The sequence below is a fragment of the Kogia breviceps genome, chromosome 7, assembly GCF_026419965.1.
Source record: "Kogia breviceps isolate mKogBre1 chromosome 7, mKogBre1 haplotype 1, whole genome shotgun sequence".
Taxonomy (NCBI): Eukaryota; Metazoa; Chordata; class Mammalia; order Artiodactyla; family Physeteridae; genus Kogia; species Kogia breviceps.
This window is the reverse complement of record NC_081316.1, coordinates 14,456,873-14,481,878: the sequence shown is the minus strand read 5'-3', so window position 1 is coordinate 14,481,878 and position 25,006 is coordinate 14,456,873. Positions and strand designations below refer to the sequence as shown.

Below are 25,006 nucleotides of genomic sequence, written 5' to 3'. Positions count from 1 at the left end.
GGGAAAATAATAAGACCTACTATCTCACAAAGATTAAATGAGTTAATGAATGTAAAACAGCTAATTAAACAAGTATCTGGGACAAAGTTAGGTGTTCAATAAATGCTGGCTATTATTATGTCTACAGCTGAAGACACTAGCCTCAGGGCAAAGTGTGCCCCGTGAGAATGGGTGTGTGAGAATGGGTGTGTGAGAATGGGTGGGGGGCACCATCTACCCTTCAAATACTCAGCCCATTGTCTTTAAGAGTTTCCCAACCACTGGGAACAGAGTAATGTACACAGAGGGCCATCCAGGAGGCACTGCTACTGAGTCACTGCCTTAGCTAATAGACTGAAAAAAATCACCTTTGAAAGCAAGTCTATCTTCCATACAGACCAGTGGCAAAAGAGAGAAAAAAAGCACATCAAGTTGAATTCTGGAAAGAAATATGCTTTGTGTAAAAAGCAGAGGCTTATGGGACTTGCTGAGTGATGGGAAATGGAGCTACAATCCTGCAAGTCTGTATGCAGACACAAATTGATATAAGGTAAGCACTTGATTCAACTTTTTTTTTTTTTTTTTTTTGTGGTACGCAGGCCTCTCACTGTTGAGGCCTCTCCCGTAGCGGAGCACAGGCTCCGGACGCGCAGGCTCAGCGGCCATGGCTCACGGGCCCAGCCGCTCCGCGGCACGTGGGATCTTCCCGAACCGGGGCACGAACCCGTGTCCCCTGCATCGGCAGGCGGACTCTCAACCACTGCGCCACCAGGGAAGCCCCTAAACTTTTTTTTTTTTTTTAATGATTCTGATGAGAAGTGATTCTGAGCAAATAAGATGAGTGTAAAAAGATTTGCTTTAAAGCTGGTCTGCGGGCTTCCCTGGTGGCGCAGTGGCTGAGAGTCCGCCTGCCGCTGCAGGGGACACGGGTTCGTGCCCCGGTCCGGGAGGATCCCACGTGCCGCGGAGCGGCTGGGCCCGTGGGCCATGGCCGCTGGGCCTGCGCATCCGGAGCCTGTGCTCCGCAGCGGGAGAGGGCACAGCAGTGAGAGGCCTGTGTACCGCAAAAATAAATAAATAAATAAATAAATAAATAACCTACTGTATAAAAACATAAGTAAAATAAAATTAAATTTTTTAAAAAAATTATCTGCCTGCCAATGCAGGGGACACGGGTTCGAACCCTGGTCCGGGAACATCCCACATTCCGTGGACCAACTAGGCCCGTGCACCACAACTACTGAGCTTGCGCTCTAGAGCCCACAAGCCACAACTACTGAGCCTGTGTGCCACAACTACTGAAGCCCGGGTGCCTAGAGCTCGTGCTCTGCAACAAGAGAAGCCACCGCAATGAGAAGTCCACGCACCACGACAAAGAGTAGCCCTCGCTCACCACAACTAGAGAAAAGCCCACACACAGTAACAAAGACCCAACGCAGCCAAAAATAAATAAATAAATATGTTTTAAAAAGAGGCATTACGTTAACTGGACAATGAATACAAGCAAAAGAACAAGGTGGAAAATAATATAGTAGTTCAGAAATATATTTACTGCAACTGTATCTCTTAAAGACTCTTCAAGCAAAGATAAAGTTCCCACGCTGTTACATACACAACAAATCTGCTTACCTCTTCCAGGAGAAAATAAAGTGCACTTACATAAAAGCGGGATTTAGCAGGCGTGTTTTACTAAGACACAGGGCTAACAAAGAGTTAAGTACAGAAGAAATAGGAATAAAGTGTGTAGGCTCTGCAGCCACCCTGAGAACAGACTGTTGGGTGTTCTGGCCTCAGTGAGTGCCTGGAGCCTACCAGCCTTCAGCTATTATAGGCACCAAGGTTTTTCAAGGATAGAGACTAAGCAAGCTTTGCAGTTTTCAAACTTGGAATTGACCAACAGCTTACATATAAGCTTAAAAAGAAAATCTACTGTCATAATGAAATCCAAGTAAGCCAAAGGATTTTTTAATGGGGGGGGGGGGAAAGCCAGTGCTCTGTATTAGGAGGAAATAAGCCAAATTTCGTTAAAAGTCCCTCAGGTCACTGAGAACCAGCTTCCTCATACAGATACACTGCAAACCAAGGCAGCAAGTGCCTTCCTGCAGTTCAGCCAGGACTCTGGGAATTGCAAAACAAAGGCTCATTATGAGGTCACAGCAAGTAACCAGCCAATCAAGGACAGGGATGATCCACAAAAGCAATTCTCACACTCCTGTGTGGACAACCCTTTATGCTCTTAATTATTAAGGACCTCAAATAGCTTTTGTTGATGTGGATTACAGCTATTGTTATTATAACTAAAACTGAGAAAAAAAAGAGAAAATGTTAATCTATTAATTCACTTAAGATAATATTACTAAACCCATTACAACTATATGTCTTAATAACTATACTTTCCAACATATCAAGTTAATACATACCATCACAGTAAAATCCAGGTTAACTTTTAAAACGTAATTAAAGCTACAACATAGATGAACGCTGAAAACATTATGTTAAGTGAAATGAGCCAGAAACAAAAAGACAAATATTGTATGATTCCACTTATATGAGGTGCTCAGAACAAGCAAATTCATAGAGAAAGAAAGTAGAAAAGAGGTTACCAAAGGCTGGGGGAAGGGAATATGGTGAATTATTGTTTAATTGATATAGAGTTTCTATTTGAGATGATGAAAAAGTTCTACAAATAGTGACGCTGGCTACATTATGAATGTACTTAATGCCACTGGACTATGCACTTAAAAATTTATTAAAATATAAGTTTTGTGTTACGTGTGTATTTGACCACAATGAAAAAATAGCATTAAAGCACAAGGCCATGAGAAAATTTCAGACTACCACAACTGAGGAACATTCTATAAAAATAACCAGCATTCTTCAAAACTGTCAATGTCATGAAAGACATGGAAAGACTAAGGAGACTATAGAGACAGGAGAACTACATGCAATGTGGGCTCCCAGACTGGATCCTCAACAGAAAAAGCACATCAGTGGTAAAACTGATGAAATCTGAAGATGGTTAGTTAACAGTATGATACCAAGATTAATTATCAGTTTTGATACATGTTCTATGGTTATATAAGATGTTAATATAAGGGGAAGCTGGGTTAAGAATGTACAAAAACTCTTTGGACTATTTTTGCAACTTTTCTAAGTTTAAAATTATCTCAACTTTTTTTTTTTTTTTTTTTTTTTTGTGGTACGCGGGCCTCTCACTGTTGTGGCCTATCCCGTTGCGGAGCACAGGCTCCAGACGCACAGGCTCAGCGGCCATGGCTCACAGGCCCAGCTGCTCCGTGGCATGTGGGATCTTCCCGGACCGGGGCACAAACCTGTATCCCCTGCATCGGCAGGCGGATTCTCAACCACTGCACCACCAGGGAAGCCCTATCTCAACATTTAAAAAAAATCAAATTTAACTGTTTTTAAAAAAAACACAAGGTCAATGCTATGTATTCAGAGGAGGAAACGAGCCAACTTTGGTCAAAGTCCCTCTGGTCACTGAGAACCAGCTTCCTCAGCTAGAACAACAGCAAACCAAGGTAGCAAGTGCCTTCTTGAGGCCCAGCCAGGACTAAACAGGGGCTGGGAACTGCAAAACGTTTTTTGTTGTTTTTTTTTGTTTGTTTGTTTTTTTAATAAAATTACCAAGAAATCAACCAAACAAAGCCAGGGAGAATTAACCCAGGTTTTGTCTACAACTGTGGTTCTTATTACACTTTTTGGTTTCAGAAAGCCTTTGCAGTATTAAAAATAACTGAGTCCCCCAAAAGCTTTTGTTTATATGGGTTATATCTATCAGTGTCTCCATTCATTTAAAAGAACATTAATAAACCCACTGCATATAAACATAAGTTACTTTTACATATAAACATAAGTTACTTATTTTTAGTGAAAAAACCATATTTTCCAAACCACAACTTCACACATACTAAAGGAAGTCCATCTGATGAACTGATTTTTATAATGTAATTAAAACAATGCCAGACCCCCCCACCAAAAAAACCTAACAAACTAAAGAATAAAAAAAGAAAAAATGAGAATAATAAAAGAATAAAGAGAAAGGGAAAATGAGAAAAAGAAGAAAAATTAGGGAATAAAGAGAAAAAACGGGGGAAATAAACCACAGACAAAACAACAACAACAAAAAAACTCACAAGGCCAATGCTATATGTATTAAAAGAAGGAAATAAGCTCACTCGGGTCAAAGTCTCTGAGGCCCAGGCAGGGATTATTACAAGGGCTGGGAACTGCAAACAAGGGCTCCCTATGAAGTCATCACAGGTAACCAGCCCAAGACAGGACAATCAACTCAGGTTTGTCTACAACAAAGGTTTTCTCACTTTCCGGTCTCAAGAACTCTTCACACTCTTAACAAATTTATCAAGGACTACGAAGATCTTTTGTTTATATGGGTCACAGATATCAACAGTTACCTTATTAGAAATTGAAACTGATAATTTCAAAAATTATTTTTATTCATTCAAAATAGCAATAAACCTATTATCTGTTTACACAACTAACCCATTTTTTAAACGAAGAAACTATTTCTAAAACAAAATGAAATTTGCAACAAGAGTTACATGTTTTATATTCTTGTACATCTCTTCAATGTCTAGCTTAATGGAAGAGGGCCAACTTCTCATATCTGCTTCTGCATTCAGTGTGTTTTCCACATGCTGTTTTGGTTGAAAGATATAAAGAAAATCTCATTTCACACAGATGTGTAGTTGGAAAATGGGGTTTAATAGCCTTTCAAATATTGAGGATTTTCTTCTTTGATACTAGACCAAAACTCCACACATAGTAGTTTTTAAAGACTAGTTGCAATGTGCAATCTGAAATTTTATCAATGAACCTTTTGTGTACTTTTACATTAAAATCCACTGGTCATCTTGCACTTTGAATGGCTCTTTTAACCCACTGACAATCTAGGAAACATTCCTTCCCCAAATTATGCAGAATTTCCAAATACTGGCATTTCATACAACATCAAAAAAATCACATTCCATCAATCTTATCACCGATCTCATCAAAAAAGTCTGACAAATACAAGTTTTCCAAAATTCTAAATTTTGCTTGAAAACTTGAATTTTATCACTGGCAATGGTGACAGGCTTTGTTCAATTTCAATAAAACGTCCACTAAATACTGCAGTATGAACAACTATAGTTTGTCCATCAATTGTTATTTCAAGTAAAAATGATGATCCATGTAGATGGTTCGGCTCCAACACACATGTGCATTTTCTCAGGACAGCTGGACTACGGTATACAGCAGCAATGCTCCATGAATACTTTGCATTTCTTCACTTGGAACATCAAAGACCTTTATTATTGGAGGGTTGAGATTTAATTTTAAAAATAATAATTTTTAGTGCTTCATCCAAGGCATTCGTAAGTGAAAATGGCTTTTTTTTTTCTTTTTTTGGTGGTACATGGGCTTCTCTCACTGTCGTGGCCTCTCCCGTTGCGGAGCACAGGCTCCGGACGCGCAGGCTCAGCGGCCATGGCTCACGGGCCTAGTTGCTCCGCGGCATGTGGGATCTTCCCAGACTGGGGCACGAACCCGTGTCCCCTGCATTGGCAGGTGGACTCTCAACCACTGCGCCACCAGGGAAGCCCGAAAATGGCTTTTTTAAAACCACAAGTGTGTAGCAAGAAAGTCCATGACTACGAACACCAGCAGTTTTGTGCCCTGACTCATGTTATGGCACCAGCAGTTTTCTCTGTCACTGCTTCTGCACCAACAGTGCAAATGGAAAGGAAGTTGTTCCAGGATAAACCATGAGAGTCAAAAAAGTTATTCAGGGCTTCCCTGGTGGCGCAGTGGTTGAGAGTCCGCCTGCCGAGGCAGGGGATACGGGTTCGTGCCCTGGTCCGGGAGGATCCCGCATGCCGCAGAGCGGCTGGGCCCGTGAGCCATGGCCGCTGGGCCTGTGCGTCCGGAGCCTGTGTTCCGCAACGGGAGAGGCCACAACAGTGAGAGGCCTGCGTACCGGGGAAAAAAAAAAAAAAAAAAAGTTATTCAGTCCTGCGCATATTTATCACAACTTGTGTTTGTTGTTGAGCATTCACATAAAAGAAAATATTTTTTGAAGCATACCTGGTGCTGATACAACTTGAGCCATGTCTATAAATCTACTCATTTGTAAGGTAAGGTGAAAGTAAAATTTTATAAGTAAGATATTACCTCAATCTTCATGTTTGCAGCTAAATCTTTGATTCGACAAGTCACGGTAACATATGAAGTGGCACTACCCTGAACTTTACTGACTTTTCATTCAGTGGACATTCAGGAACGTCAGCTGTTCAAAACGTCATTAGTCTCTCAGCTATTGGGTGGGCTATTCCAGCCAAAGCAATAACTCATCCTGTAAGAGGCTTCAGTGACTTTTTCATTTCTAGGTGGAAAAGCTGGAACAAATTTTGGCTTTTAAAGAGACCATGGTGTGTATGCTTAAAACACGTAATTCCTTCTTCTTTAAACTCTGATTGACTGGTCTTGAAATGATGCTTCAACTTAACTGGCACCCTAATACTACATGAAAACGTTCTGTTGCATAAGATACAATAAAGTACATTATTTGCATCTATAAAGCTGAGAAGATCACTTTCATTATGATTTTCTTTTCTTTTTTTTTTTTTTTCAGTTCTTGTCTGCAGTTTCACCCAGTTTCTTCAGAGTATATCCCTCCCTTTCACTTGTTGATATGTCCAGTTGCAGTAAACAGAGCTGGCAGCTACGTTGAGAAAGCAAGACTTCCAACCTCCCTTTTTTAAGCCAACAATTAATCCTTAAATATAAGAGAAATACTATAAATTTTCTTCTATTTTAGAATAAAACAGAATTAAGTGTTAAACTATAAATAAAATTTTAAAAATTATTAGTTTTCCAGGCTTCCCTGGTGGCACACTGGTTGAGGGTCCGCCTGCCAATGCAGGGGATGCGGGTTTATGCCCCGGTCTGGGAGGATCCCACATGCCGTGAGCCATGGCCGCTGGGCCTGAGCGTCCGGAGCCTGTGCTCTGCGGCGGGAGGGGCCGCAGCAGTGAGAGGCCCACGCACAGGAAAAATTTTAAAAAAATAAAATAAAAATAAAATTCCCAAAAGCTTTTACAAGTAAGTGTTGCAGGTTGTACTTACTTCTTGTGTTTCTTCAAAGGTGACGGAAAATGCTGGGATTTTTAAATAACTACTTATTAAACAATAATGAAGTTTACAGAGATTAGCAGGTATAACCGAAGAAAACTAGTAAGAGCACAGAAGTACTGAGAACAAATCGAGTTCATCACTGAAAACTTCCATATATTTTTTATAAATTTATTTTTATTTATATTATTTATTTTTGGCTGCGTTGGGTCTTTGTTGCTGCACACAGGCTTCCTCTAGTTGTGGCGAGCGGGGGCTACTCTTTGTTGTGGTGAGCGGTCTTCTCATTGCAGTGGCTTCTCTTGTTGCAGAGCACGGGCTCTAGGTGCATGGGCTTCAGTAGTTGGGGCACACAGTCTCAGTAGTTGTGGGTCTTGGGCTCTAGAGCGCAGGCTCAGTAGTTGTGACACATGGGCTTAGTTGCTCCGCAGCATGTGGGATGTTCCCGGACCAGTGCTCGAACCTGTGTCCCTTGCACTGGCAGGCAGATTCTTAACCACTGCGCCACCAGGGAAGTCCCAGAAAACTTCCATACTTATACCTTAAAGTACTACCTTAAAAATTCTAGGAAACAAAAATAAAGAAGTACACATTGCACTGGCCAAGAGTGATGACGTCAACACACAGCATTTAGCCTCTGGAAAACTCCACTGTACACTGGTGAGAGAATGAGAGTGAAATAGGCAAATACTGCATTAATGTTACAATGAAAATTATTCTGACTTTGTATAGCACCAAACAGGTCTTAGGGACCGCAAGGGTCCCCAGACTACATTTTGAGAACCAAGTTCAATATTGTGCTACCAAAATTAATAAGTGCCTCCCCAGATCTCTCCCAAGACAGGATCTAGAGTTATGGCATTCCTGATTGGTCAGAGGAAACAGCCTAGAACTAGCTTAGACCCTGTCACCAGGGAAACTGGGATGCCATCCCTAGTAAGTTGTCAAGTTGCCAAGCCTGGATTTACTGAGGAACGTGGCTCCAGAGACACAAAAATAAAATGTTTTCTAAAGCAGTGAGTCCTTAACTTTACAGAAATCAGAGGAATAGAAGAAAGAAAGGACTGGGTGGTTCTAGGATTTTATACATGAAGGCGATCTCGGACTAGCAAAATTCCTCTCCTGAGCCATGCCACAAAAGTGGCATACAGGGCTTCCCTGGTGGCACAGTGGTTAAGAATCCGCCTGGGGCTTCCCTGGTGGCACAGTGGTTGAGAGTCTGCCTGCCGATGCAGGGGGCACGGGTTCATGCCCCGGTCTGGGAGGATCCCACATGCCGCAGAGCGGCTGGGCCCGTGAGCCATGGCCGCTGAGCCTGTGCATCCGGAGCCTGTACTCTGCAACAGGAGAGGCCACAACAGTGAGAGGCCCGCGTACCGCAAAAAAAAAGAATCCGCCTGCCAATGTAGGGGACACGGGTTCAAGCCCTGGTCCGGCCACAACTACTGGGCCCGCGTGCCTAGAGCCCATGCTCCGCAACAAGAGAAACCACCGCAATGAGAAGCCCACCCACCGCAACGAAGAGTAGCCCCCGCTCGACGCAATTAAAGAAAGTCCGCACACATCAACGAAGACCCAGTGCAGCCAAAAATCAATCAATCAATAAATAATTTTAGAAGTTCCCTTTAAAAAAAAAAAAAAGAGGCATACAGGCATACAAACAGGTAAGGCAGTGGTACATGGAGATGAAAACCCAAGATGGACAGTGAAAAGGAAGGAACAGAGTTCAAAGAAACCAAACAGAAAAACAAACAAACAAAAAAGGAAGTGAGACACAAGTCAGGAGAGGGGTCAAAAGGAAGAGAAAATGCACTGACAGAAACATTCCCTGATGAGCTCTGCGGCGACACTGTTACCTTTCTCCCTGGCCACAGTGGCAGTGTGAAAAATCTGAGCAACTTACTTGCTGTTCTGATAAGGCATTCAGGCTCTAGAAGTGGCAAGCAAGGAACATCAACAGGAACCAACTGAGACCAAAATCTCGGCCCAAGATTCAAAGTCCACAAATCCACAGGAGCTGCTGAGAAATGACTGTCACCCTCCCTCCCAGGCCTCACAAAGGGGAGGCTTTCTTTTCACTTCAGAAAAGCCAACAAAGGTAACAAGAACCCGCCCTTGAAGGCCCCTCTGCTAGTGAAAAAGGAACCTAAAATCATCAGCTGCTAAGTTCCCATGTGGTCTTTAAGAGAAACAGGGAGCTTTCTCCTGTTGCCAAAGGGTAAATACTGCACGTGAATAAAGGAACACAATTAAAGAAATCCTGGCACTAGGTGGGGCCTCCTCTAACACTCGGATCCCAAAAGCTCAGAAAAGCCCATGCTCCAGTAACTTTGGATTTGGCCTTCCAGCCAATGAAGAGACTGCACATCCACCACCACCACCACCACCACCATTCACACCACAGAAATAATGGGCAGGCAGAGGGTGGTGTGGTTTTTTTTATCCTTTAATCAATAAAGTTGCCTAATATTGATATCTTGTAAATAAACGAAGTATCATTTTTTAAAAAGTGCTTTCAAAAGTACATAAACCTCTCCAACAGCATCCTATTTTCTTTCAGATATCTGATTAAAAAAGAAAACTAAAATAAACAAATTTAAAAAACCAGAAATGCTAGGGAAAGCACCTACGGAATCCCAATGGCTGGAAGAGGCCAAGATTCTTCCAGTCATTACAGAGACATTCCAAACTACGTCCCTTATACCGACCTGGAGTTGTGTGGCGCTCAGAGAAAATTCACTAAGTTGCTCAACTGAAACAACGATGACAATAATTATTACGTCCCGCCAGCACTATTGTAAGTGCTTTATATTAACTCTTTTAATGCTCACAACAACTATATCTCTAAGATAGGTACTATTATTACTCGTTTTTCTTTACAGGCCTAGAGGGATAAAGTAAGCCCAAGGTCACAGTAGGGGCTGACCCAAGATTCCAATACAGGGACTCTAGCTGCAGAGCCTGCTCTGACCACAGTGACACCATTTATTGGAAGTCCGAAAGTGCTGGGATCTCCTTTCAACTCTGCCATAAGCTCAACTCAATCAGAAAGCTATGCTAGACCAAGAGGGCCTAAGGGACCCCACTTCCTGTGTCTGGAGAACCAGTAATTCAAACTTTTTTGGGCAAAAACAAAGCAACAAGCCAAAAATGCTGCCAATGCTATGTGCAAAGGCAGTCAAAAGATGGCCATCTATGGAGAGGAGGTGGGAAGTGATGGGGTAAGGGAAAACCAGCAGACACTCGGGTCTAAAGAAGGTGAAGAAAAAAGGGGGTCACCCTGCATATAGGATATGAGTAACCAAAACAAAAGCTTCAGTAAAATGGTCCTCAGGAGAAGCAATGAGTAAACCATTGTAGCAGCAACAAGGACATAAGCTAGAGCTCTGCCTGCAGGTAGCTGAACTCATTAATCACCAAGCTTTTGGACTTGGGAGCTTTCTGCTTAGTGGGAGACTGAGAAAACAATCCGGCTACGTCAGCAGCACCTGCAGTCTAGTCGCAGGGGGCTCAGAATCCTGCTATGTCCCCTCCCTGAGAAAGATTCCCTACTGTGTTCAGAAAGTGCCAGCACGTGGTGACTGAAGGCTCCCACCTTTCCTACAGGTACCTTGATCAGGGACACTCAAACTGTTCCCCATGGCTGAAGTACCTGCTGAACTGCCAAAAATCAAAAACTACTCTCTCTCCTTTCTTCTTCTCCAGCGGGCCTGGACAGACAGTACCTATGTCCCGATCCAAAAGGTCTGGGGTCTGGTTGCATTTAGCAGCCAGATCACTACAGCCAGGAGTCTGGAGTCCCGATTCCCTTCCAGATCCACACGTGGGGAGCCAAGCACAGACCTCCTGGCCAGGCGAAGGGCCTTTTGCCAAGCTGTGAACTGCAAAGAAAAGGAGCTCTATCTTAGAGCTTCCAGTGAAAGGTGTGTAAGACCAAGTTGCTTTGAGTAGCATGAGGTGTGGAGAAAGCCTACTCACTGGAGAGGCCCAGCTCAGAGACCCATTCAGAATTAGGAGGGAAGGTGGTTGTTTACAGACCTCCTCCAAACTCATTCCTCAGTGAGCAGAGCCCCAGAGGAGGCAGATCTTTGTATTGCCAATTTCCCGAAAAGCAGAGGAAAAGAGGCCGCGGCTCAAAACTAGCTTGACTGGTTCTACAGAGAAGCTGCTGGTCTGCTCCGCCTTCCTTATGTTAAAAAGAAAAAGGTGGCTTGGAGCCAGTCATTGAACCCCTCCCTCCCCCCCACTTCACTGTCCCACAGGATCCACCTAGCCACCAAGACCAGTGTCCATCTCACCCTCCCTCCTACCTACCTGTCATTCTATGGCTTCATAAGCCTAAAATCAATCATTTGCTGCACAAGAGGAAATATTTTTGTTTTTTGCCCTTTTCCAATGAGAAGGAATAAATGAAAGTAAGGGGGAATGAGTGCCAACCCAAAGACAGACATCTGTGGAAAGAACTCCCCATGGGGACCAAAAAAACTTCAAACACTCTAGACAAAACGGACATTCAGATGAAGGGATCTAGCCTATTTATACCCGGCAAAGGAGAAGCAGGTCAAGTGGGCCAGAGAAGGCCCTGGGACCCCTCCTCCTCTGAGAGAGAACTGGAAACCAAGGGGGCCAGATGTTCTCTTGGTGCTTTTTCAGAACCAGATGTACCATCTCAAAGTCTAAGCAACAGCAAAGACATTCAATAGCCTGCACTAAAAGGGCTGTGGCGGGGTAGTGACGCTCTGCTCCAAGAGCTAGAACTTTCAGAGTTAACATGGCGATAGACAGCCTCTTCCCATGCCACAAGTGGGAAATGGGTGGTTTCCTCCCCCACAAGGTTTGTAAAGCCTTACTCTTCCCTTTGTTGAGACAGAAGGGGAAAATGCATAGATAACACTTCAGTGACTCATATTTTGAAGGCTGGGAGAAAGCCTGGAGAATCCAAGCTTCAGGTGCAAAATGTACAAATACTGGAATCTACTATCAAGAAAAGGAAACCCAGCCACCTATCTGGTTTGTCATTTTGCTGAACTTCCGCTGAAGGAGGAAGGGCCAGGTTTAAACTCCACCCACCCTTTCCACAGCCCTCTCAATTTTTGCCTTGACGCAGGAAAGTGGAGAACGTGGCAGCGTCACCATGGCTAAGAGAGAACCAAACCCTTTCCAGGTCTCCTCCCAAAGCAGAGGCCTAGTGGTCAGTCTACAGCTTAACCCAGCGCAAGGAGCTGGGGCTGGGCCTGGTTACAGCAGGAAAGCCTCATCAGGCAGCCTCAGGGAAGGAAGGATGACCACCCTCCTTGCCCTTTCCATCTGCTGAGGTTACTTCATCCCAATCCATTAATGAGCTTCAAAGTGCTGCTGGGGGGAGTCCATTTAGCAGAGACGCTATCACAGGGCCAAGGGTGGCGCCCAGCCCCCACCTCACTTGTCGGTAATGGGCCACAAGGTCTGACGCTTAGCTGCACTTTAGGCATAAAATATTCATTTAAGTCGACATAGTACATATGAGGAAAGTCATGGAAGCTCCTGGGCGAAGAGGAATGCCAGCCAGGTGGCTAAGTGCTCAATGGGAAAGAGTTCATGAAGGCACGGGTTAGTCCTGGTCAAATGCCCACTGAGAATTAGGCTGTTCTGTCCAAAGGGGAAGCAGTCTAGTCTGAGATGTTTTTGACTCCCAAGAGCTCTAACCATGCAAACCTCTCAGAAAACAAATTCTCAGTCTTCTCCTGCCTCACAGGCATCAACTCTGTTTAAGCCATTTATGCTGAAGAAAACTCAAGCCCAATCTTTGGTCGCCATCCGAAAGATTCAGTTATCCCTGTGCAAACTTGATTTTAATCTGAAGCAGGCCGAATTTTCAATGACTGCCTTGTATCCATCTGTTTAGCTACTTCCCAAAGTCCACAGACTAGAGAGAAATTATTACAATTTACTAGGTAGCTACCTTTACCAGGTTCAAAGGTTGTAGTATGGCAACTCTATGAACTCCAGGGGCTCCTAGAGCCCTTGGTCTAACAATACCTCTTTCCTATTTCGAGGGTGAAGCAGAAAGTAAGACTATATGGTCTGACATTCACCCACACCCCTGATCAGAAGGCAGCACCACCAAGGAGTCCCTGGCCAGGGTCAAAGGGCAGAGGTCGGGGTCAGCACCCAGAGCATAGGGCTTGCTGCACAGCCTGCAGGACAGGGACTGAAAGGAGAGCGAACCGAGCTCTCTACAAGACAACACTAAAACCAGATTACTCAGTGAAACATTCAGCCAGAATCAACACTGGGATCCAAGGGATATGTGTGTTTGGAGTGGCTCAGTGGTTCTGTACAGCATTCTAAAAGTTAGATTTGCTCTCTCACCCACACTTCCAAACTCCTCTTCCCAGAATCATCTGAGAGAAGAAACAATGCCACGCACTCCCTGGAAGGACAACAGCAGCCCCCTCCCTCGCCCACTGCAGCAGAGGCAGAGGCGGGTGGGTAGTGAAAGCCTCTTGCTTTCTCTCAGGTGCTTTCTCTCAGGAGCCCTCTCTTGTGGTTCCTGAGGCCCAGAGGTGGGACAGGTATGAAGCCAATGTAGGCCCTCTACCAGGTGTTACAGGAAGCTTTCGCCAGCGGCAGGTGGACTCTGCAAGTTGGACCCCTCTCCACTTGCCTATTACTGCTGCTGCTGGCTGGAAGACAAACAGTCATCTTGCTGATTGCTTTCACCACTGCCAAGCCTCCAGGCCAACAGAGCCATTTGGAAAAGTGAACGGAAAGCTCAGCTCTCAGATTAAGAATGCCCAAAACTACCAGCCCCAGGTCACAACCCTCCTTCTGCAAAAGGAAGAGGCTATGACTATGAAAAAGCACATCTGCAATCAGGTGTCACAAAAATCACAATAAAGACAGGGCTTAACTTTCTTTTTATCTCCTACTTTCACTGTTAGAAGCAGAGACGGCAAACAGGCAATCTCTCTGCAACACTAGGTTTATTTTTATGCTTCAACATTTTGTGTGTGTGTATGTCTGTTTAATTCAGATGTGATCAAAGAGCTCCTAAAAACAGCTTCTCATCAGCCACATGTTTTAAAGAAAGAGGGAGAGAAAGAGCAAGAGATTGGAGCTTGAAGACAACCAGCAGAGTTTGTTTACCTATTTTCTTGCGAAACCAATTAAAATAATTTAAATCTAAATAAGATAATAGAGGACCTTTGGGGGAAAGAAATCAAACCAACCAAATCCCTTGCTTTTTATTTCACAACATTAAGGCTTATGCAAGGACCACTTTAGCTAGAATCGCAACAGGACAGAGAAGAGCTTTCTGGTCTCACCTGGTGGCATGACCTAGCCCAAAGGAGACCAGTGCTTCAGGCCTCTCTAGCCGTATGACCAGAGGAGCTGCTACTTGTCTTTTTTCTTGTTTTAAAAAATACTGCACCTGCCCTTTATGTTTTTCGAAATCCACGCTTTTACTGGAATGAGACTTAATATCAAGTCAATGGTGCGGCTACCCTGAGAATGACAGAAGAACCAACGAAGCGGCTCAGGGGAACCTAAATCCATGGAGTGGAAACAGGATGAGTAATTCATAATTTGGAACAGGATGACAATGTATGCAGCCAGTGCTCTGGACAAAGTTATCACGGAGCAGCTTACGTTCCCAAATGGTTCACAGAGTTCTGCTATCACAAAATCAGTAGGCGTGCACCGGGTTCCTACTATGCGCTCAGCATTATGTGAGGCTTGTAGGGAAGAGAGGAAATCAATGCACACATCACAAGAAAAAGACCAAGGCAAGAATACATTTACATTGAGTAAAGAGCACAAAGAAACCACATTGAGGCACCCTGTTACTCTACTTTGCTGAATACAATGCCCCCCACAGCCTCGCTGCGAGGGCAGGCACTCCACCGCCACTGCCCAGATGCCTGAGGGTGCCAGTCAGTCACTGGGCCTCCTCCTACCAGCTCAGAATCAACAGTCCGGGAAAGTCCTTTGGTTAAGCAGGGTTTACCTGCTAAATAAAGGCTGTGATAGGAAAAGGAATGGAACAGGCAACCTCAAGAGGGTCTTGAGAAAGTGGTTCCCAGTAAGGAGAGAAACGGCACTGGAGGGAAAGACTGTGAGATACAGACCATGCTCCAGTTTTCAAACACCTCAGTCCCATACAGAACCAGCTGCCAAACCCGCTGATGAAATGGAAATCAACCATCACTCCCTCTCAACCCATTTCAACCCCAGAAGCAATCAGTCAATCCATCAGTAATGAAAGGGTCAACCACTGCAGAAAAACTTATCCAGAACTCCTCTTGCGTTCCTGACTGCCCAGATGACAGAGAGTGAGGGGGTAACAAAAGAGAAAAACATCAGAGAAATGAAACGAGTGTAGATTTTTCAGAGAAAGGTGTTAATATGCAAGAGAATATAACAACAGTTCTATAGCACTAAGGAAAAAGAAGGAAACAAGATGAAAACATAAATAATGTAATGAGAGAGAAGGATGCAAAAAGCACTTCAAGCCCCACAGGAGAAGAGCTCTTTTTTCAGGTCAAGTTTTTTTTGCCTAGTAAAGTTCTCCACCAAGGTATGACAGGCAGGGGACTCTCCACAGAGCAGGCAGCAAGGGACACTAGAGATGGTGAAAGAAAGGGGAGGGGTGGAAAGTGGACGCCTCTCGGCTAAGAGGTGAGATGACACAGAAAAGGCTAAGGCTTGGGTGACAGATGATAGCAGTGATTGCCAGGATGAGGGGGAAGTGTGTAGCTCAAGAAACTAGCGTGCAAAATTCCTGGCCCGGGGGTTACAAAGACTAGCCAATCACAAGGGGATGGATAGGGGCATATGCGGGAAAAATAAACATGATGTGAAGAAGGCAGGAAACTAATATGGAGATTAAAGGCAATCCTAATTAAGAGGCATAGTAAGTAAGATGGGGTGAGGGCAGAGAAACCAGAAGGCAACAAGCAAGGGGGAAGAAACTATGTAAAGTGACAGATCCAGGAGTGAAGAAACAAGAAAGGCTCACGGTTTGTGTTGCGGTGTAAGAGGACAGAAAAGCAAGGACGGGGATGCGGCAAGGCCTGGGAAAGGACCGAGCAACAGGTTGTGTAAATGAAGTGGGGCTGAAATAGTGAGTGTCTTTTCCTCGGTAGGAAGAGCCCAGGGAGAAGACCGGTACAGCACTCACAGTGAGAAACAGGAGGCCAAGACTCAAAAACCCAAAGCCCAGAGGAAGAGAACGTGAGGGATCCAAAGACTCTGAAGGGAGTGAAGACTGGAACCCCAAAGACAACCTGTGGGAAAACTATGCGCATGACAGCTGTACGGGAAAACACGGAAGCAACAAATGCCAGCGCGAGGCACCAGGGAGCTCCTGGAGAAGAGAAGGGAAAGTGATGAGCAAAGAGTAGGCGAAAGATTTGGAAAGGTGATGAGGGTGGAGCTGGTGGGTTGCAAGCAAGAGGGAGAGCACAATCTGGAAAATTGCAAGAGGCAGGGTGGAAAGCCGGGGAACTGGAAGGGGATAGGGATCGAGAACACACTCCGGGGCAAGGACCCTGAGGGCGATAACTGGGAGAACCGGTGCGGGCGGAGGGGAAGCGAGGCTGGAGGGATGGAGGAAGAGGTAGACAACGACCCGGGGCAAATCGCAGGGTGCCAGCCGAAGAACAGGAGGGTGGCTGCTTTAAGCGTGGGTGGAGGAAGACCAGAAAGGCCCCCGAGAGAAAAAGGGAAGAGAAGAGGAAGCTGGGGAGGTAACACGGAAGAGCGCAGGAGGGCGGTGAGGGGAGAAGTGGGGGGGGGGGGGTCGGCAGAAAGACAAGTGTACAGCTTGGAGTCTGGACGAGGTGGGTCCCAGGAGAGGACTCGGAAGGGAGATGTACGGGGCCAGGAGCCAGATGACAGGGCAGCCGAGGCTTACAGGATGGCAGCAGGGGCACGAGGGGAGCTGAGGAGGGAGGAGGCTCTGCAAGGTGCAGGGGCCCAGCCAGAGAATTCGGGGAGCCCTTAGGGCTCCTTACCTGCTCGGTGTCCCTCTCGTTCAGCGTGGGTAGGGGGGTCCGGGCGCTGGACATGGCGCCGGTATCTCAGGGGAGGGAACCGAGAAGCTCGGAGGAAGGGAGGGAAGGGAAGGCGCGGAGCCCGGCCGGGCGGGGCTTCTCACAGCAGGGGCACCCGCCGCATGGGCCCCGGCCGGGGGTGCGGGGAGGCCGGACTGCCGCTCACGCCAGCCCGGGGATGCGCCGCTCGGGCTAGGCCGCGCCGGCTCCGAGCGGCTCCGGACCGCACCCCCCCGACCCCCGGCTGGGCTGTGCCGCCTTTCGGCCGGGCCGCGCCGCTCCGCCTACTCTCTGCCGCCGCAGCCGGCCGCCTGCCTCGCTCCTCCCCTGCCCTCAGCGGCACTGCTCCGCGCCCGGCACACAGGCAGCCGCCGCCGGACCTGCTGCTCCCAACATGGCCGCCACCACCGCCGGCCCTCGGCTCTTTCCGCCGGCAGCAGCCGGAAACATCCGAAGCGGCTAGAAATGGGAGGGGGGCGCGCCTTCTCCTCCCGGCCACAGACTACTGGTGAATTCCGGAAACACCCGAAGAAGGTAATCCCGGGGACGCGCCTGCCTCCTCGATTCCGAAGACTAAGCTTCGGCTCTGTTTGCGGAAATCCACGAAGGGACTCCGGGTACTCCAGCCACGCCCACAGGCCTTTCCCCGCCCACTTCAAACTGGCTCTCGGCAGTTTCCGGAAACACCCGAAGCCGCCCCGCTTGCCTTGAGCTGGCCCCGCCCCCATCCCGCCCCGCCGCCTCCGGCTGTTGTCGGCCATTTCCGGCAACACCCGAGGCCGGGCGAGCCTCGGGTAATTCCCTCGGGTGGTACCCAAAGTCTGACTCTTCGTTTCTTTCCGTCAGTTTTCGTGTATTTTCAAACCTTGAACAGGGAGCGTGGATCACATGTGCGTGTTGCCATTTGACTAAATAGAAAATAAGGCTGTTAGCCATCACTGCTGTTGGCATTCTTTGGTTCTAAGGCAACTTCCTGTCTGTGTGTCCCTTCGTCTCTCAGCTAGCTCATTAAATACATCTCGTTTATCATCCAGCCTATCAACATGTGTGTCACCTGTCAGATGCAGCGTTAGTCTATTACCTGTCTACCTACAGTTCATCACCTGCTGTCATCTATCTTGGCTTCTATTTATCTATCCATGCACCCCACATCTAGCCCACGGGGCTCCTCGAGGTCCCAGGCAAGCACCAGGTATACGTCCTTGGCTCCCAGCTGCCGGAAGCTGCACAGATCCCCCCAGCCCAGCATTCCACCTCCAGCTGTGTGTAGTGAAAATGCTGTGTGATCTTGGAAAAATCACATAACATCTCTGTTTAGACTCCTCAACTTTCCTATATTGACAGAATCCATGCCTTTGTTCCAGTGATGACATTCTAAATAACATCTTTGAATTTGTTACCTTTTTTTTCTTTCAGAAAAGTTTTTGTTTTTTTTAACGTGCTTTTTTTTTTTTTTTAATTTTTGGCTGTGCTGGGTCTTCTTTTCTGTGCGAGGGCTTTCTCTAGTTGCAGAGACCGGGGGCCACTCTTCATCGCGGTGCGTGGGCCTCTCACTGTCGCGGCCTCTCTTGCTGTGGAGCACAAGCTCCAGATGCGCAGGCTCAGTAGTTGTGGCTCACGGGCCTAGCTGCTCCGCGGCATGTGGGACCTTCCCAGACCAGGGCTCGAACCCATGTCCCCTGCGTTGGCAGGCAGATTCTCAACCACTGCGCCACCAGGGAAGCCCCAGAAAAAGTCTTTTGCTTGTTCAAAATAGCACAAAACGGCATTGCACTATGGCAGTGAGTCACGCCAGTTCCCTTTTAACTACACCTGTGAGGTAGAGCAGGAGAGACATTATCTTAATTCACATTTCAGTTATCCCTCCTAAGACAAGGAACTCATGGGAAAGAAAAGAGAAACTGGTTGCAAATGAGGATTCCTCAGGATGGCACAAAGAATGGACACCTAGAGAGGTTCCTTTTCTTCTCTGGCCTCAGTTTCCCCATCACTGAATCGAGGTCATTAGATTCATGAGCTCTGAGCTCCCTCTCATCTCTGGAGAGCCCCTGACTTTAACAGGAAGTCCGTGTGGCAACCTGAGTTCACTCTTCACTTCCTCCTAGACTGTCTCACCAGGGAGGGGCAGTAGGCTGGCTGGTCTGATTCCTCCGGCTCTAAGCTGCCCCCACCCATTGTATCCTGGACATGTTGAAAAACCACCACTCCCAAACCTACCCTAAGTTCAACAGCAAATAAGGTAGGCAGAAGCCAGAGTCCCCACAAGAGCCAGAGACCAAGCTCAAGTAACAAGTTCCCAAAGGTACAGGAGGAGAGAGGCCCAGGGGCTTGTGGGGAAAGAGTGCTGGCTGCACCTCTGACACTTGGCTTCCCACTCCAGCTACAGCTTATTGAGCAGAGCTCTTGGCTAAGTCAACCAGAGAAATAGGCAGCCAGACAGAAGCAATGAGAGGATGGTATGAACATACTTCCTAAGGCAACAGGTATGACCTACAGTCCTAGTAAATGCTCAGGACTCCATGACACCTCCTCATGCCCCACCTCAGCTCCATTCAGGCATCCAGCCCTTGAGGAAGAAGTTGGTGAAGGAACACAGAAGGAGGTGAGGGGGGGGGAAAGAGGAAGAGGTGAAGCCAGAGGACATTCCCCGACCCCAAATTCATCTGGAAAAATCCATGAGAATGATGTGCCCTCTGGTGGCCAAAGGGAGACTCACTGTTGATTCCTGTGCCCCGTGTAACCTCCAAGGCTTGGGTCCCTGGAATAAGGGAAAAGGGGAGGGGTTGGAGGAGCAAAGGAAGGTGCACTCAGGGGTCTTCCCTGGCCCCTGTCTAAATAAACTCGACTAAGCAAATTCTACGTCCTCCATGCTTCTATCCACTCACGTTCTCATCCCTGCACTCTGCCCCTTAGCCCCTGCCTCCATCCTACCTGTTCTCTCCTCTTCCTCACAAGGCTGTCCAACCGGTCTCCCTGCCTAGAGTCCCTCCAACCTGCCCCACCAGCCATGCCAGAATAATCTTCCTAAAATTGAGCTCCAATTACATCTCTGCCCTGCCAGAAGGCTCTTACCAGCTCTCACCAGCTCCCCTGTGGGTTAGGCAGGCTGATTTCATGGGCCTCTGACCTGTGCCGTCACACAAAGCCCCACACTTAAGGAGGGCCTTGAGCTTGATTTAATGCTCTACTGTCACCCCTCTTGAAATTTTTACCAAGGGGGCCCTGCATTTTCATTTTGCACTGGGCCCCACAAATTGTGTACCTGGTCCTAGTGGTAGGAAAAGACTTTGGCCTGCGTTGAAACCTTTGCACAATCTGGCCTCAACTTACCTTGTGAATATCCTCTCCAACTAGGTATCACTGGTTGACACCTCCCTGCAATTCATGCCCTGCCACCAAGCTCACTCACCTTCACGCTTTTGTTCAGGCTGATCAATTGCCAGTCACCTACCTCACCTGGAATTCGAGATGTCCTTCAAGATCCAGTTCAAATATCATCTTCTCATACCCACCTAGTCCTCTTCAAAGATTAATTATTGCCACACATTTACCTCTCTCTAATCTGCAAATTCATTCATTCATAAATCTCTATTGAGCATCTACTATGTGCAAGGCACTGTTCTAAGCTCTTCAGATATATCAGTGAACAAAAGATCTCTGCCGTTGGGGAACTTACATCTTGACTGGGGAAAGACAGACAGCAAACATAATACATGATAGTAAATATTAAGTGCCATGGGAAAAAAACTAGTCAGCTAAGGGGGATCAGGATTGCAGAAGTGAGGTAAAGGGATGGAAAACAAGTTGCAGTATTAGGGTGGTCAGTGCAGGCCTCACTGAGAAGGTGACACTTGAGCAAAGACTTGAAGGAGTTGAGGGAGTGAGCTCTGCCGCTGTCTGGGGGAAGAGCATTCTAGGCAGAGGGTGCGGCCAGTGCAAAGGCCCTGAGGCAGGTGCAGGCCTGGCTATTTGAGAGTGTGGGGGTAAACAGTAGGAGAAGAGGGCAGAAAGGTGATGTGGAGCCGGGCCTGGTGGGCCGCTGCTTTGGCTTTTTCTTGTAGTGAGTTGGGGAGCCACTGTAGTGACATGACCTGACTGGCTGCTGGGTCGAGAATAGAGTGAAGGGGGCAGGGCAGAGTTTCCTTCTGGAAACCCTGAAGGAGGCTTTTATGACAATTCAAGTGAGAGATGACCATGGCTCGGAGCAAGTCAGCAGTGGAGGAAGTAGTGAGAACTGGTCAGATTTGTGATAGATACAGCCGACAGGATTTCTTTCTTTCTTTTTTTAAAAAATAAATTTATTTATTTATTTTTGGCTGTGTTGGGTCTTCGTTGCTGCACATGGGCTTTCTCTAGCTGCAACGAGTGGGGGTACTCTTCGTTGCAGTGTGCAGGCTTCTCACTGTGGTAGCCTCTCTTGTTGTGGAGCATGGGCTCTAGGCATGTGGGCTTCAGTAGTTGTGGCGCGCAGGCTCAGTAGTTGTGGCTCATGGGCTCTAGAGCGCAGGCTCAGTAGTTGTGGTGCATGGGCTTAGTTGCTCCATGGCATGTGGGATCTTCCCGGACCAGGGCTCGAACCCGTGTCCCCTGAGTTTGCAGGCGGATTCTTAACCACTGCGCCACCAGGGAAGCCCCATCACGCACTTTATCGCCATTACCATACACCATATTGAATTTAGGACATTTCAGAGATGTTAGAGTGTGGGCAGATGTGCATCTTAGAACTGATGGAATAGAATATGTTTATTATTCCACCAGGATGTGAGCTACACTAGGACAGGAACTCCCAGGCTCCTTCCGTTTTCTCAGGGCTAACCCACACGGAGAGCTGCATCCTATGTGGATATACTAACACTCACAAGTGGGAGGCATTGTTATTTCCCTCATTTTTCTCAGAAGGAAATTGAAGCATAGAGGAGCTTGGTCCCTTGCCAATGGGAGTGGGAACAGGGGAATGAACTTTGGGCTTCTCTGCCCATGAGAGCTGGGTTGTGTAGGGTAGTGGCAGACCCTACTGCCAGGCTGCTCCTTAGCAGCTATGTGATCTTAAGTAAGCCTCTTAACATCTCTCTGCCTTAACTTCCCCATCTGTTAAATGGGGATAATAAAAGTACCTACCTCACGGGGCTGATTTGTGAGGCTATAATGAGATGATACATGAAACAGGCCAGGACAGAGCCTGGTGGACGGCCAGCAGTTTGTGTGGGCTGCTGTTATTATTAGCCCGCCTCCCTGAGGCTTCTTTTAAGTCTCTTTACTATATCCTCCCCACGTCCCAGAAGCACAACACTGGATCAGATGTAAGAGAGTCCATCCTGGCCCCAGCTCTGTCACTAAGGGATCATGTGAGCCATTAGGTAACTCCCTTGCCCACTTGGGGCCTCAGGCTTCTTCTTTGCTCTCTGTGGGGTCTTCCATAATGCTGTCAACTGAATGTGTGTCTGCCCCCCAAGACTCATATGTGGAAATCCTAATGCCCCCGAGGTGATGGTATCTGGAGGTGGCGCCTCTGGGAGGTGATTCTGTCATGAAGGCAGAGCCTTCATGAATGGAATGAGGACCCTTATAAGAGACCCCACAGAGCTCTCTGGTCCCTTCACCGAGTGAGGACACAGCATGGAGACAGCTGTCTATGAACCAGGAAGTGGGCTTTCACCAGACATTGAATCTGGTGGCAGCTTGATCTTGGACTTCTCAGACTCTAGAGATATGAGGAATAAATTTCTGTTGTTTATAAGCCATGAGTCTGGTATTTTGGGACGGCAGCAGCCTGGACAGACTAAGATAATCTCCCAAACCCTAACCCAGTGACAATGTCACTCTTGTCCTTCTTCGCCCATGACTTGGCACTGTGCCTGGGGTGGAGGAGTGTTCCTGACAGTGTTCCTGGCAGCCTCGCTCATATGTGCCTGGCGCAGCAGGGAAGTCCAGCTACCCATGGAGGTCACTGTATACCGACTTAGGGGGAAGGGGGGAGGAGGGGAGAAGGGGAGAGGAAGGGGCAGCAGGCAGGGAGGCCACCTTCAATGTCTGTTCTCCTGGGAGGAGGTGCCATTTGGACCAACTCACATTCCCATACTGGGTCACTGTCTGCAGGCACAGTTCTGCCACCTCTATCGCTAAGAAGGTCGGGCGTCCTGGATGGAAAGCCATGCTGCCACGTTGGCAGAAGCCACGTCGGGGGGAGGCAAAGGGGAAAGCAGAAGTGGGCAGTTTTTACTGGGGCTCAGAGGGGGATACCCAAAGTGGATGATCTGGGGGCTGTGGGAGCATGGGGCCTGGAAGAAGCAGCAAGGAAGGCTTCTTAGAGGAGGTGATGCAGTCAGACCCCAAGGATAAGCCAAGGACTGCGAGGAAGAACTGGCAGGGATAGGAGCAGCTCATGGAGGCATGAAGGAGGCCGGCTCTCAAGGAGCTCCCATCTCATGCGGATGGGCCAAGAGCAGCCTCAGACTTGCAGCTGGCAGAGGGGAGTCGGTACCAGCTGGCTGTAACTGGCTTCCTGGAGGACGAGGGGCGGGGGAGGCCGGCCAATGACTCATCAGTGTCTGAGATGATGTCCCCGTGTACCCAAGGCTGCATGGTTGCTCCTGGCTGGCCGGCAGCAGGTGTGTCTGGGGGAACACTCCCGCTTTCCCTACCACCTCACCATCCTCCCTAGGGAGGACAGTGCCTGAGGTCCCCAGCCCCAAGGACAGCAGGGACACTTTCTGGCCCTGGCAGTGTCCTTAGTGGTTCCAACAGTGCTGGGCACATAGCAAGCTGTCTGTGAATCCCTGGGGAACGAAAGCCACAGGGCTTTGGCTCTCCTTGTCCCCTTTGCCCTGAACTCGCTTTCCCTATGTAACTGTATGGCTCTCTCTGTGCTTAAATGTCTCCAGAGGAAGCCCTCTCTAGCCCCCAACTCAAAACTGCATCCTGTGATGAATGAACATGCAAGGATATCATGGGAATGCAGTCAGCCAAATCCAGAACGGAGGAAATTCTGTCCACAGAACAAGCCACCGTGTTCTTAAGAAAAATGAAGAGAAATAGGGAAAAAGAGGAAAGAGAGGCTGTTACAGGTTGAAACCCATCAACCAAATGCAGTGTGTGGAATGTATTTAAACCCTGATTCAAAGAAATCAGTTGTAAAAAGATTCATGGCAGAGTTCTGGAGATCGGTTGTGCAACAATGTGAATGTACTTACTATTAAACTGGACACTTGAAAATGGTAAATTTCATGTTATGTGTATTTTCCCACAATTAAAACAAGGTTTTTTTAAAGATATTCATGGACCAATTGGGGGATGTGAACACTGTGTGGATATTAAGTGACATTAAAGGATTATTCGTTTTTAAAGTGTGATATATATTTTACTGAAAAGAGTCTGAATTTCCTAGAGATACAAACAGACCTATTTACAGATGAACTGATACAATGTCTGGGATTTGCTTTTAAATAATCCAGAAGAGAAGGAGATGTGGGGAGATAAAGATAAACCAAAACTGGCCCTATTTGTTGAAGCTGGGATACGTCAGGGTTCATTGTTTTTCTCTCTCTCTCTCTCTCGCTCTCTCTCTCTCTCTTCTTTTGGGTGTGTTTGAAAATGTCCACCATTGGGAATTCCCTGGCAGTCCAGTGGTTAGGACTCCGTGTTTTTACTGCCAAGGGCCCGGGTTTGATCCCTGGTCGGGGAACTAAGATCTCACAAGTCGCGCAGTGTGGGAAAAGAAAAAAATGTCCATGATCAAATGAGAAAGAAAAGAAAAAAGAATAGTGCCCTTCCGTCACACCCAGTGCTCCTCCCTGCTGGACACAGTGAGAAGCTCCTAGTTTGCCGTCTGCCTCCCCTGG

At 47.2% G+C, this 25,006-nt stretch overlaps 1 protein-coding gene across 11 annotated transcripts in view; it reads right to left on the bottom strand.

The window, feature by feature from the left end:
* MARK2 (microtubule affinity regulating kinase 2) overlaps positions 1-17,400 on the bottom strand; it is a 58,003-nt gene extending 40,603 nt beyond the window's left edge. For 9 of the 11 annotated variants that reach the window (XM_059070725.2, XM_059070727.2, XM_059070730.2 and 6 more), the window contains exon 1: positions 17,130-17,277. In XM_059070725.2, coding sequence (XP_058926708.1) covers positions 17,130-17,183 — 54 coding nt within the window. In that variant the 5' untranslated portion in view covers positions 17,184-17,277. Of the gene's footprint in view, positions 1-17,129 lie in introns of all 11 variants that reach the window. The other 2 variants (XM_067037472.1, XM_059070734.2) reach the window with 2 other exon arrangements.
* Between the last annotated feature and the right edge of the window lie 7,606 nt (positions 17,401-25,006).